This window comes from Ahaetulla prasina, chromosome 3, assembly GCF_028640845.1.
Source record: "Ahaetulla prasina isolate Xishuangbanna chromosome 3, ASM2864084v1, whole genome shotgun sequence".
Taxonomy (NCBI): domain Eukaryota; kingdom Metazoa; phylum Chordata; class Lepidosauria; order Squamata; family Colubridae; genus Ahaetulla; species Ahaetulla prasina.
In genome coordinates, this window is record NC_080541.1 from 128,291,749 (window position 1) to 128,306,429 (window position 14,681).

General features: G+C 40.8%; 1 protein-coding gene across 1 annotated transcript in view; it reads left to right on the plus strand.

The window, feature by feature from the left end:
- The window catches only part of HMCN1 (hemicentin 1), a 292,886-nt gene that overhangs the window by 140,661 nt on the left and 137,544 nt on the right, over window positions 1-14,681 (plus strand). Inside the window, exons 31-35 of the mRNA XM_058177873.1 lie at window positions 5,147-5,425; window positions 6,181-6,462; window positions 8,183-8,291; window positions 9,961-10,130; window positions 14,304-14,458. Coding sequence (XP_058033856.1) covers window positions 5,147-5,425; window positions 6,181-6,462; window positions 8,183-8,291; window positions 9,961-10,130; window positions 14,304-14,458 — 995 coding nt within the window. The remainder of the gene's footprint in view (window positions 1-5,146; window positions 5,426-6,180; window positions 6,463-8,182; window positions 8,292-9,960; window positions 10,131-14,303; window positions 14,459-14,681) is intronic.

Below are 14,681 nucleotides of genomic sequence, written 5' to 3' on the forward strand. Positions count from 1 at the left end.
ATATAGTCATTCAGAAATTATCTGAAACCCAGATAAATGTTATCTTCGTTTTGTTAGCTGCCTTCAAAATTCATATTCAAAATTATTTACCAAATCCCTGAGATGAGATACAAACAAGGAAAATAAAAGAGAAAGAATTTTCAGTACTAAATAGCAAGTAACTCTGCTGTTACATTTATATGTGATATAATAGATGGAGCTACTTTAAACCATTTAATTCCCCTTCAAATAATATCTATAAAAATGCAGCAGTCTGAATACATGTGAATTAATAAATGATATTTTGAACTGCTCAACTTCAAGCTTTTTTCACTCATATTTCTCTTAAAAATCTGTTCTTTTCTCCATCAGAGTAAATGACTCTGAAGATCTGTTCAAATCGGGTATGGAAGTTGGAAAATTGCTTAGATTAGTAGGCTAAAGTATCCCCTTACCTAGATATGCCATACATTTGAGTATATTCATGGTTTCTTTACCGTTCACTATGCCTGAAATTACATTTTTAGTGTATGTTATCTTTGAAAACCATCGCAGGTAGGGTTTTATTCATTCTGGCAGCATAAGTTGTATGTTAGCATGAATACATTTCCACCATCATATTTAGCACTTGTTTATTACACCATATGAGTGTCATTTATAAGCATCTGCATATGATTATTTTACAATCATTATTATAGGCTTGAAGAATATATATTTGCCTGAAGAGCAAGGGTTTCTAGTTCTGGGTTTCAAAACATATTGAAATCATCAATTTTATTAATTTTAAAAGGGTTTTTTTAGTGTATGGTAAATTTTTAAATTTTCAGGCTAATTTAAATAAGTTTTTTAAATTCTGTTTTAATTGTATTTTGTATTGTTCGTTTTATTCTGCCTGTACACCGCCCTGAGTCCTTCGGGAGAAGGGCGGTATAAAAATCAAATAAATAAATAAATAAATAAATAAATCAGGGTACTGAAGTGATATTTCTGGTTTTTAAAGTCACAGGAGGTTTCTTGGGTGAAATTTAACGTCTTTAGTGAAGCTGTTTTCTTTTTAAAGTACTGAGTTGGCTAGCAATGCAGTGACTATCAAGACAACTTTTTTCTTTTAATTTCAACTGCTTTTACATGTGTATATGTTCTTACAGTCCTTGGCCCTTATAATTAGAAAGATATCATGTTTGGCCAACTGGAGCTCATCAAAAGATCTCAAATCTCTACCCTAAATTTTATAAAGGTCTTTAGATATATGACTTCTCCAGAGATGTGTGTGCCATGTTTCTGTCTCATTGCTCTCACTTAGTTACACATACATGCAGTTTAAGGAGGATTTGCAATGCTTCCTGAATTGGGTATTTCATGTTGATGGGGCAAAGATAAAAGTAAGCAGAAACCCCCCAAATGGGTATGGTGAAAGTGAAAATCTTTAAAGATGCTTAGGATCTTTTTTCCATAACTTTGTTTACCTTCCATTTATCATCCTTAATCTTAAAATAACTGTGTTTATTTCAGTTGATTTACTGAGAATGGGAGGTAATTGAATGAAACTTTGGGATCCCCATGAAGATCTAGCTGGCCAGAGGAATGAGCTGCTATTGCTTATATGCTATCTAAGCAGCTCCAATTCTTGTTTTGCAGCTCCAGCCTCTAAATCCTCCACCAGTAAACAGATTGTTATAGTTTAGGGCTGCAGAAATCTAGATGACAACTATATGGCAATAATCCAAACTCTAATTCTTAGCTGTGACCTGGTAGCCATATAGATTTTTGCAGCTAAGTTGGTTGCCCTTTGTTAGATGGACTTTAAAATATTTTGAACATAAAACCCATCATGAATAGGGCTACCAGATCTGAGATGCAAGAATCTGAAAAACCATTATAAGGAATTAAGGAATTAGAATTTCTATTATTACCTTGTTATCTAATGGTTGTCCAGATTTTTGCAATCTACACAGACAGCCCTAAATATAAATAAATATGAATATTCTGGAATTCCTGTCCTTGCATGTGTTATAGGGCTATGCAGTATGAAACTGATTTGGAAGAATCATTTTGGGCCTTATGTAAGGGTAGCATCTGCAGCATCTCTCCTCCAATTGTTAAAGCATCTGTATCTTTTTTAAGTTTTTCATGGGCCTGATACAACCGGTTTAAAGGTCATTTCATAGAGTCAGCTCCTTAAGCAGTGGCATCTTTTTACAGGCTCATATCAGGGGAGAAATCTACTTACCTTCCCTACTGGTTTGAAAGTGCACGTGCCGATCATCCATTTTTTGACCCTCTGCGCATGCACAAAGCTTTCTGCACATGCGCAGAAGGTAAAAAAAGGGTTACTTCCTGGTTTTAAATGGGACGTCTGGGCGGGTGGGCAGAGCCTCGCGCTGCCGCCGCTGCCAGTTCACCGAAACACACACTGCCGCCACTACCGGTTCAAGCGAGCCAGACAAAACCGGCAGGATTTCACCACTGGCTCACATGGAATCCTCAAAAAGGTTGTGGTTCTTTTAATTAGCAGGAAAAGTGTTGAGCTTGCATAACGACTGAAGCACTTCTTCCAGTTCACTCTTGAAATGTGCACAGACCTAATACCTAAGTTGCATTTTAAGGATAAAGTTGATTTTCAGTCCTTAGCTTTCAATATTTTATTATTTTTAAAGAAATATATGTCCCACTTTCCTTTGAAGAAAGGAGTCTCAGACTAGCTCACAAAATCCATCCCACTAGCTCAAGATCCATCTCACTAGCTCAAGATCCATCCCATCACTAAAAGATTCTAAAGGCAAAGAATGCAATGACGAAACAGTTAAAGCAAACCTCTTTAACATATTCTTTGGCTCAGTTTTTGTTAACAGCGACGTCACATATCCAACATTCCCAAATCGTACCAACGATGAGTATGACGACTTAACACATATAGATTTCACAAAAGATAATGTTGGAAAAGCTCTTCATAACTTGAAACCATCGTTATCTATTGGACCCAATGGAATATGTGCATACTTCTTAAAAAAACTTTCCACTAATATAGCAGAACCCCTAAGCATAATCTTTGATAAAGCTTTCATGACTAGTTCCCTTCCCAAACTTTGGTCACTAGCCACAGTCATCCCAATCTTCAAAAAAGGAGACCCCGGCTTTGTTGAAAATTACAGACCAATCTCTCTGTGCTGCGTTACCTACAAAGTTATGGAATCAATCATCAACCAATCCATTACCTTACACTTAGAAACAAACAACCTACTCTCTAATAAACAATTTGGTTTCAGAAGAAAATTATCATGTAACTTACAACTTCTCCACTGTAAAAACATATGGACTACAAATCTTGATCAAGGCAAAACAATAGATGCAATCTACATAGACTTCTGCAAAGCTTTTGACTCAGTAGTACATGATAAACTTCTCCTAAAACTAAAATCCTATGGCATTTCAGGACCCCTTCACAAATGGATATCTGCTTTTCTGTCTAACAGACAACAAGTGGTCAAAATTGGCAATGCTCTATCAAACCCTGTTCCTGTCAAGAGTGTGGTGTTCCTCAAGGCAGCATTCTTGGACCAACACTCTTCATACTATACATAAATGATCTTTGTGACCATATCTCAAATAATTGTGTTCTCTTTTTTTTGTGTCAAACTATTTAACACCACCGACAATACATCTACCATTCAAAAAGACCTTGATCATCTAACTGCTTGGTCTAAAACTTGGCAACTCCAAATCTCAACCAGCAAATGCTCAGTCTTACATATTGGAAAAAAAACCCAAACACTAAGTACACGCTTGATGGACATTACCTTACAGATGACCCCCACCCAGTGGTGGGATTCAGCCAGTTCGCACCACTTCGGGAGAACCGGTTGTTAACTTTCTGAGCAGTTTGGTGAACTGGTTGTTGGAAGAAATCATTAGGGCAGAGAACCTGTTGTTAAATTATTTGAATCACACCACTGCCCCCACCCTGTTAAAGACCTTGGAGTTTTCATATCAAATGATCTAAGTCCCAAAGCCCACTGCAACCACATAGCAAAAAAGGCTCTAAGAGTTGTAAACCTAATCTTGCGTAGCTTCTTTTCCAAAAACACTACACTAATAACCAGAGCATATAAAACATTTGCTAGACCAATTCTAGAATACAGCTTGCCTGTCTGGAACCCTCACCACATTTCTGACATCAATACAATTGAACATGTCCAGAAGTATTTTACAAGAAGAGTTCTTCACTCCTCTGAAAACAACAAAATACCGTATCCCACCAGATTTGAAATCCTAGGCTTAGAAAACTTAGAACTCCGTTGCCTTCGACAAGACCTAAGTTTGACTCATAGAATCATCTATTGTAATGTCCTTCCTGTTAAAGACTACTTCAGCTTTAATTGCAATAATACAAGAGCAACCAATAGATTTAAACTTAATGTTAACCGCTTTAATCTAGATTGCAGAAAATATGACTTCTGTAACAGAATCATCAGTGCTTGGAACACTTTACCTGACTCTGTGGTCTCTTCCCATAATCCCAAAAACTTTAACCAAAAACTTTCTACTATTGACCTCACCCCATTCCTAAGAGGACCACAAGGGGCGTGCATAAGAGCACAAACGTGCCTACCATTCCTGTCCTATTGTTTTTCTTTTCTTTATATATATAAAGAAGCTTATACCTCCTAATATTCCCTCATATATATATGTTTATATACTATATAATCTTTTTGTGTGATGCTTATATATATTGTTGTGACAAATAAATAAATAAATAAATAAATAAAATAAAAAATGTTAAAACTACATAAAACACAGCAACCACGTATTTTAAGAAAAAATCAATATCTAAAGTTAAAATGCAAAGGATTGGCATTAACTATCACACAAAATTAATCAAAAGCCGAATCAAAGGTTTGGAAATTTTCTTTCTTAGATCTCCTATTAACATGCTAACTAACTTTCCAAGCATTGGAGACTTCTCCAGGGAGTTAGGTCTTCTCATAATATGTCCCAAGTAGGATAATTTGAGTCTGGTCATTTGTGTTTCAAGTGAGAAATACAAATGACCAGATCAAGTGAGTTGATTTGTTTAATGTTGCATTTGTTTGTTTTCTTTGCTAATAGGGTATTTTGTATTTTTGTTTTTGCATCTTATTGTCTGTTTTTCTATTCCTTTTCTACAAAGTTCCACCTACAATTAAAGGAGAAAATATTACCACTGAGGTATCAGCATTGCTACATACCACCTTAAAGCTGGAGTGTGCAGCAAGAGGAATTCCAGTTCCTAAAATAACATGGTATAAAGATGGAAACCCAATTATTTCTGGACCCCAAGCCCTTTATTTGGAACATGGACAATTTCTCCAGATTCCTCATGCTCAAGTCTCTGATTCAGCTCAATATACCTGCCAGGCAACTAACGAAGCTGGAATGGCTGAAAAATTATTCCAAGTGGATGTCTACGGTAAGAAATGATATCATCATATGCTATTTGTCTGTATGCAATACTGTTGCAGTGCTGGAGGTTGATTTGTGAATTCTGGCAATTTCTGGTCTTTAAATGTTCCAGTCTCCTCTTGGCTGGTGAGTTTTTTGCACCTTGTTTTTGCTTTAAGCTATCAGCATGTTCAAATGAGAGCGGTAATCACTGCATAACTTGGGTAAGAAAGAGGAGGAAGAAACTAGTTGTCTTCTATCGTTTTTCTCATCTGAGAAAATTCAGAATTCAGAATGAATTCCATCATTGGTGAGCCTTCCTATAAAAAAGTGTCACTGAGCTCTTTTCTCTCTCTCTTGGCCATCCATGTTATGCTTTCTATCCTCCTTTCTCAAAAGGTGACATGAGAGGAGAAGGGGGAAAAACTGATCTAATGTCTATCATGATATATAATTTGTGACTTTCATACTTCATATTAATGACATCATTGCTCTTGTGTCATCATTTTTGAAAGAATCAAAAGATTTACTGACGATATTAATGACTTTGGCAGCCTGGTTCTTCTTCTGCGGCTATTATCTATATATTTAAATTATCCTTCAACAACATAAATCAGTTTAACTAAAAGAAGATATCTACACTATGGTGTATGGATCCATGGAGAACATATATCACTTTTAGCATAAAAGAAAATTCCTTAGGCTGAGAAAAGAAAAAAATCAATTGTAACAATGCTTCCTTGTGGGGAGGGGAAACCTCCTCTTTTTTTCCTTTTCTTCCAGTACCACCAGTTATTGAGGGTGTCAGTGAAACCATCCAAAACAAGCAAGTAGTTGTTGGAAGTTCACTTATATTGGAATGTAATGCAGCTGGCAATCCCCCTCCCTTGTTAACCTGGCTGAAGGATGGAGTTCCTGTTACAGCAAGTGACAACCTCCATGTTGTGTCTGGTGGGAAGAAGCTGGAGATCCTGAATGCTGCTGTGACTGACCATGGCCAATACGTGTGTGTAGCTACCAGCATAGCTGGGGAACAGGAGATCAAATATGATGTGCAAATCCTTGGTGGGTAGAAACCATGGAATTAAGCATTATTTTTTATTTTAGGACCCCTGCTGGCACAGTGGTTAGAATGCAGTATTGCAGGCTTACTTTGCCCAGGAATTTGATCCTGATGAGGCTTGAAGTTGAGTCAGCCTTCCATCTTCTGAGGTCAATAAAATGAGGACCCAGAGCAATAAGCTGACATTGTAAACCACTTAGAGAGCGTTGTAAAGCACTATGGGGTGGCATATAAGTCTAAGCACTATTGCTATTTGGTTTTCTTTGCATTTTCAAAGAATGTGGAAGTTACAGGCAGTATTTATTTTAGCAATAGCACTTAGACTTATATATCACTTCATAATGCTTTATAGCCCTCTATAAGCAGTTTACAGAGTCAGCCTATTGCCCCCAACAACCTGGTCCTCATTTTACTGCTCTTGGAAGGATGGAAGGCTAGGTCAATCTTGAGCGGGTGAAAATCAAACTGCTGGCAGTCAGCAGAATTAGCCTGCAGTACTGCATTCTAACCACTGCACCACCATGGCTCTTTGTACACAATTTCTGCATTTCCAATCCATATGATATTTGAGATGACAGTTTCTTAGTGGCTGATGTTTCTTTTCCTTCTCTATCTAAAGCACCACTAGAATGCTTTTGCAAACTTTGTAGAAATATTGCAGTTGGTATTTTCAATGCAAGTTAGTGCAAAATCTGTACGTAACAAAAGTTAAAGGGTAACTTGTTTGGCATTTAGAAAAGGAATAAAATAAATATTATTAGATGGTGATCTGATATTGTCTTGAAATTGGTTCCAATTTTACCTATAAATATGTTGATTATTATATAAAAAGAATATAGACTATTAGACCGACACAGTTGCAACATGAGTTTTGGATTTTCCCTTACAGCTGCAGAGTTACAGTCTTGTAATATTTTTAATTAATCAGGAAAAACTTTATTAGGGAAAGTGTAATAGGATGTAGGGATGACCTTGAGTGACAGGGGGAAGAGTTACAGGCTAGATAGTGGTCTGATAAACAAAATCTAAGTGTGAAGTAGGTATGAGGATGGATAAAGCATCTCAGGAAGGACCTTTCCTAGTTTTTAGGAGACTAAAAGTACTTTCAGACTTTCAAAATGTTGTGACTGTAACCTTATAATAAAGGTAGGGTTTTTATACATAGTTGTTATTTCTTCCCTGGTCTACTGTACCTCGAAGTGGTAGGGGGGGAGGGGGAAAATCAACATTGATGTGAGCCACAACAAGGGAAATCCTAGTCCTGTTCTTTCAGCATTTGGCATGTTAACAAGTCTCCATGCCATTCTAATAAACATGCTCACAAGAAAATGACCCCTGCAGATAATGAGGATTGAGTGTAGGCGCCAAGGGTAGGTTCTACTTACCTTTACTACCAGTTCACAGCGGGATCGTGCTCATTCGCTCGCTTCGCTCACTCACGTGATGACGTCGGGGTCAGTGGGCAGAGCCTCCCCCCAGTTTTACTACCGGTTCACAAGAACCGGTCTGAACTGGGGGCAACCCACCACTGGTAGGTGCTCTAAGCCTCAATGCACAATTTGTTCAAGGAAACACCGTAACATATCAGAAAGAGCGAGGATAGTAAAAAAGATATTTGAAGATTATTTTAAAACCTGTAAATATATTTTGAAAATATTTCTACCTAGGATTCAGTTTCCTTCCCTCCTGTCTCCCCACCCCCGCACTGTCTCTTCCTCCTAGTTCCACCAAGTTTGGAAGGAGGCAATGAATCTTCAGACCACACTGTGATTCTCCACAGCCACCTAGAGTTGGAATGTCCAGCAATAGGAACACCCCCGCCATCCGTCACGTAAGAGATTATAACTCAATTTTTAAAAAAGTTCACACAGGAAATTTGGATTAAAGTAAAGTTACCAAGAAAGTGAAGTGATAAAACCATATATTTCGTAAAAGATTTTTTAAAATAAAATATTGCTACAGGAGATTTAGTTGCCACATGTAGGGTTACCTCCTGATGGCTATTTCTCATGGCTGGTGACATTTAATGGGAGGGCAAAGCAACCACAGGGAATCTATCATTTGTTTTCCTTAACCTGGGAAACAGGAGAACAATTTATTCCACAATGTTATTCTCCTGATTCAAGAACTGGGGGAGAAAAATCAGACAATCAGTCACATATTAGCCAAGAAGGATACACTGTGATTATCTGTTGTTTCCCTGCAAATACTACAGATTCTCAGTGCACAATTGCCTGCAGTGCCCTGATAACTTCAATAGTCCTAGCAGTGCAGTTATATTCTGCTCTGTTTCAAAAGTAAAAAGAAGAAAAATTGGCCAACTGAAAGAGTTATCATCTAGAAGTGCCTTTAAGCCTTCTAGTTAATCTTGAATATTCAGTTTTTGTTTCCCTTGCTGCAATTATACAGTGTTACTATAGATGATGAAAATACCTTAGGTGTTATGCCTTTACTTTCTAATGAGTTCTTTCTTCTGCTCTTCTTTTTATTATCTGCTAAACAAATAATTCCATCAACACTGTCAGACTATTTACTGAATCTGCACTACTATTAATCGTTTCATAGTTCCCATCACCAATCTCTTTCCACTTATGACTGTATGACTATAACTTGTTGCTGGCAATCCTTATGATTTATATTGATATATTGACCATCAATTGTGTTATAAATGTTGTACCTGGATGAAGGTATCTTTTCTTTTATGTACACTGAGAGCATATGCACCAAGACAAATTCCTTGTGTGTCCAATCACACTTGGCCAATAAAATTCTATTCTATTCTATTCTATTCTATTCTATTCTATTCTATTCTATTCTTTTACTCCCTAGAAAAGGTGAAATAGCTTATTTTTGGAAAAGGAATGACATGAGTCCCTGGGTAAAATGGATTGAATGTATAGCGTGCAGAATGAGCTGCTCAACTCACTAGCAAGGACAGATGGAAATTAATTTTCATAGACCTGGCCAGTTCAGGGGTTCATACAGCTGCCACCCCATTTCCTTCTATACTACAAAGAAGTTCTAAAGTCAAAAGATGAGCTACTACTTTCAAATAAGATTTTATTGTAATATCTTTGCCTGGTGCACACTTCTGTCTTTTCCCACTATCGCTGCCAGAAAAAATAGGTTAAGGTAGAATTATAGTATGGTGCCTTTTTAATGATAGTCCTAGGGCAGGGCTGTCAAACTCCTGGCCCTCAGGCCAGATGCATCATGCGCTGGCCACACCCATGTCAGGTTTAGCAAAGTGGGAAAAAGTCCCAATACCGGGGCTACCGCCGTGATACCGCCGTGCATACGTGAGTCTGCCACCCCTGTCCTAGGGGATATATGGCAACACCCATAAATCAGCATCATTTACTAGATGGCAATCCAATCTCTCAGTCCTGGAACTGTAACTGTAATCTTGACACCTGGAACTATAAACATTCTCATTTATGCCTCACAATCTCTTCTTTATACAAAATAAACGTTTTAAAGATCTGCTTTTCTCCCACCAGGTGGTTCAAAAATGGCCAACCTATTGAAGGAGGAGCTGGATATAAAATGTTGCTCAATGGACGCAGGTTTCTCATCTCTCGGGCTGAAGTATCTGATGCAGGCCATTATCAATGTATAGCGACCAACAAGGCGGGAGAAAGCAAGAAAGAATTTGATGTGATTGTGCATGGTGTGTTATTGGCCAACTGTAGGAAGGGAAAAAAAGGGGAAATGTTCGGGTTATACCTTTCTGTGAACCATTTTAAATATGTTATGGTTTGCTGAGGACGTAACAAAAGAATTTCAGGATTTGAAATGGACTTAGAAGCTTTGTGATATTTATGAAAAAAAAATAGAAGACAAGTTATTCAAGTATATACTAGTGGTCTTAGGCTACTTTTAGCACACAGATATTAAACCCGTTCCTGCACTGCTCTATTAATCTTTTCAGGCAAGCTTTTATTAGGCATTTGGATATTGAACAAAACTCAGATATCTTTCTAGTCTTTCCTTCTTGCTATTATTTCTTTCTGCCGCTGCTCCCTAGATTTATCCAATGCGCTGGTGTTTCTTAACTGTGCCAACTTCAAGATGTGAGGATTTCAGCATCCAGAATTTTCCAGCCATCAAGGTTGACTGGGGAATTCTGGGAGCTGAAATCCACAGGTCTGAAAGTAGCCAAGGTTGAGAAACTCTGTACTATGCTCTATTATCAAAACTGTCATTTTCCCATCAGTGTCATGCTGTTATGGGGCAGAGAAAGAATATGTTCTGGGACATGGCAAAGGAAAATAAATACCCAGTTGCTAGTTGCTAATTACCGTATATACTCGAGTATAAGCCGAGTTTTTCAGCACGTTTTTTGTGCTGAAAAGCGCCCCCTCGGCTTATACTCGAGCCAAGCCGTTCAGCCCTTCCTCTTGCAGCGAGTCCTTTCTACCGCAGGCAGCTAGCTCTCGTTAGTGCGCGCATGCGTCTTATTCCTATGTGGACACACGCGCACCCCTCACGCACAATTACCCGCGTTAGTTATAATTGTTGACAGCGTTGACAGAGAGGGCACGAGGAGGCGAGGCAAGGCAAGGGACCCCGATCAAGAGTTATAATTGTTGACAAATACACACGCGGGAGCGAAGAGTGAAAACCCTCCCGGGTTTCAAGCGAAGGAAGGAGGCGCCTGGCTACACACCCGCCTTCAAAGAAATAGCTGGCATTCCTGGGCGGACGCGACACACACACACACACACACACACACACACACACACACACACACGCCGCCTCCTAAATTCATTTCCCCCACCCCACCCCACCCCTTTTTTCTTGGCTGCTTCTTCTTTTTCTCCCTCCCCCCCCCCCCCGCGCCGCAGGCCGTCTAGGGCTCTCCTTACCCAGCCCGTGCAAGGGCGGGCAGCTGCCAAATCGGACCTTTCCTCTCCTCCCACTGAGGAGGTTTCAAGCTCTGGATTTAAATACAACCGAAAGGGGCGCTGGGGCTACAAACAAGACAGGGAGGGAGGGAGGGGAAGGAAAGGACGGAGGGAGGGAGGGAGGTCGAGGGAAGCGCAAGAAACTTGTCAGGTAAAACTCAACAGGCAAGGCGGAAAAAACAGGAACTGGGAAACGCCCCAACTAGGGAGAAAAGGGAAGGTGGTGTTTTTAAAAACAAAAGTCCCAAACCCAGCGACGGAACCTTTTTCAAAACCGGCTGCCGAGCCGAGAAGTGACGGACGGACGGACGGCCGACTCATGAGGCCAGCAGGTAGCCCAGCCGCCCCTCCTCAGCCTTTTCTCACTTACTGCGGCCCCGCTCTCCCTCCCTTCCGTAGCGGTTTAGCAGGGCTGCTTTGGAAGAGCCTTAAACGAGCCCGTCCTCAGCCACCCCTCCCCTTCCCCTTCCTTCGAGCCTCCAGCTCCAGCAGCAGTCTATCCCGGTGGACGAACGCCTCCCGTTTTGCCTTCCTGGAGCCTAGCCGGCCCCGCTCTCCCTCCCCTCCGTAGCGGTTCAGCAGGGCTGCTTTGGAAGAGCCTTAAACGAGCCCGTCCTCAGCCACCCCTCCCCTTCCCCTTCCTTCGAGCCTCCAGCTCCAGCAGCAGTCTATCCCGAAGTAAGAATCCGGCCCGTCTACCTTCCCGGAGACTGGCCGGCCCGATCTCCCTCCCTTCTCTAGCGGGGCAGGTGTCTAGGGCTAAAGAACCTTGAGCTCCACCACCCCCCTCTCCCTTCCCTTTCCTTCGAGCCTCCAGCTCCAGCAGCAGTCTATCCCGGTGGATCCCAGCAGTCTATCCCGTGGACGAACGCCCTGCTTTGCCTTCCCGGAGCCTAGCCGGCCCCGCCTCCCTCCCTCCGTAGCGGCTCAGCTGGGCTGCGAGCCCGTCCTCGGTCGCCTTCGCCCGGCCCTTTGCTGGCCTCGCCTGGGCAGGGCTGGGCAGAGCCGTGACATCACCTCCACCGCCCACCGTTGCCGTCCGCCGTCCGCCGCCGCCGCCGCCGCTGCTCGCCTCCCGTCCCTCCCTCCGCCTCCTCCAGCAGCCAGCAGCGTGGCCGGGCGCCGGGCGCGGCAGGGCCGGGCTGGCGACGGCCTCCTGGCGGCAGCAACGGCGGCAGCAGCATCAACAGCACCAGCAGCACCAGCGGCTCCCGCAGCAGCCCCGCAGCCGCCTCCTTCCCGGGCGCCACCTGCATGAGCCACCGCAAAGGCGACAAGCCGCCCATCAGCATCCAGGAGCACATGGCCATCGACGTCTGCCCAGGTCCCATCCGCCCCATCAAGCAGATCTCCGACTACTTCCCGCGTTTCCCCCGCGGCCTCCCCGCCGCCGCTTTGCTCAGCCGGAGCCTCCCTCTCTCTCTCTCTCTCTCTCTCACACACACACACACACACACACAGAGACTTCTAAAGTGGGTTTAATGATATTAGAGACCCTTATTGCCCTGCCAAAAAAAAAAAAAAAGAGCCACCCCAACGTCTATGAAAATTAACCTTCTCTTCCAAGAGACACTGTGCAGGGTATTTTCACTGTTGGTGTGCATACAGGCTTAGATTTGTGCTGGGTTCTTAGTACTTAGAGCACTGACCTTCAGAGGCACCCTGGTCCCTTGGAAGCTAAAGGAGGACTCATTTTCATGCTTGCAGTGTTCAATTTGGGAAGGGCATCCAAAGAAGTGGTAGATCCTTGTGTGTCCAATCACACTTAGCCAATAAAATTCTATTCTATTCTATTCTATTCTATTCTATTCTATTCTATTCTATTCTATTCTATTCTATTCACTCATTCATTCATTCATTCATTCCTTGTGTGTCCAATCACACTTGGCCAATAAAATTCTATTCTATTCTATTCTATTCTATTCTATTCTATTCTATTCACTCACTCATTCATTCATTCATTCATTCCTTGTGTGTCCAATCACACTTGGCCAATAAAATTCTATTCTATTCTATTCTATTCTATTCTATTCTATTCTATTCTATTCTATTCTATTCATTTTATTTTGTCAAATACATATTAAATAATTATATAAATATAAGCATGAATTGAATACATAAAAGAAATACAACTAAAGGGAACATTAGGACAGGAACGGTAGGCACGCTGGTGCTCTTATGCACGCCTTACAGACCTCTTAGGAATGGGGTGAGGTCAATACTAGATAGTCTTTGGTTAAGGCTTTGGGGATTTTGGGAAGAGACCACAGAGTCAGGTAGCACATTCCAGGCATTAACAACTCTGTTACTGAAGTCACATTTTCTGCAATCTAGATTGGAGAGGTTCACTTTTAAGTTTGAATCTATTGTGTTCTCGTGTATTGTTGTGGTTGAAGCTGAAGTAGTCATTGATAGGAAGTACATTGTAGCAGATAATTTTATGAGCTATGCTCAGGTCATACCAAAGGGGGCGTAGTTCTAAATTTTCTAAAGCTGGGAATCCTCCTTCCCCCTTTTGCACTTTTATTGTTTTTCGTTCAAATAAATATTCATGTTATTTTACTTGGCTCTATCTTTATTTTTTACATTGACCAGTAGCTGCCTCATTTCCCACCCTCGGCTTATACTCGAGTCAATAGTTTTTCCCAGTTTTTGTGGTAAAATTAGGTACCTCGGCTTATATTCGGGTCGGCTTATACTCGAGTATATACGGTACTGCATATTTAGTGAATATTTTGTCTTGAACCATTGCTTGCTAATTAGAAAAAGGTTGCTTTCACTGGTTCCTGTATAGATAGCTGGATAATTCATAATAATTCATTCAGAGAAGTAAAGTATATTGTAAAAGCTTCTTGACTTTCAAACTTATGAACATATGAAGAAGCTTCATGGCTAGCTTCTGCATAAAATTCTGGCTTGATTTTTTTTTTGCACAGTCTCTCCAACAATCAAAATGAGTGGTCCTTCTGAAAGATTTGTGGTGATACACAAACCAGTAACCCTGCAGTGTATTGTTAATGGCATACCAATCCCTTCTATCACATGGCTAAAAGATAATCAGCCTGTAAATACTGCTAGAGAAAATATTGAAGTAAGTAAAAAGACTGAAATCATTTCACAGTGTTAAATAATATTATAAAGGTTCATATTATATATATCAGATATTTGATTTGACATGATCAAAACTCTTCTGAAGTAGGATTTTCCCCTTTCTTTTTTCTGAAAACATAAAAAGAAAAACAGCTGTTCAGAATTCTTTGTGGCAAGATCCCAGTTGCCACAGTTCCCCCTCCTGACAAGTATGTGCACCTCCT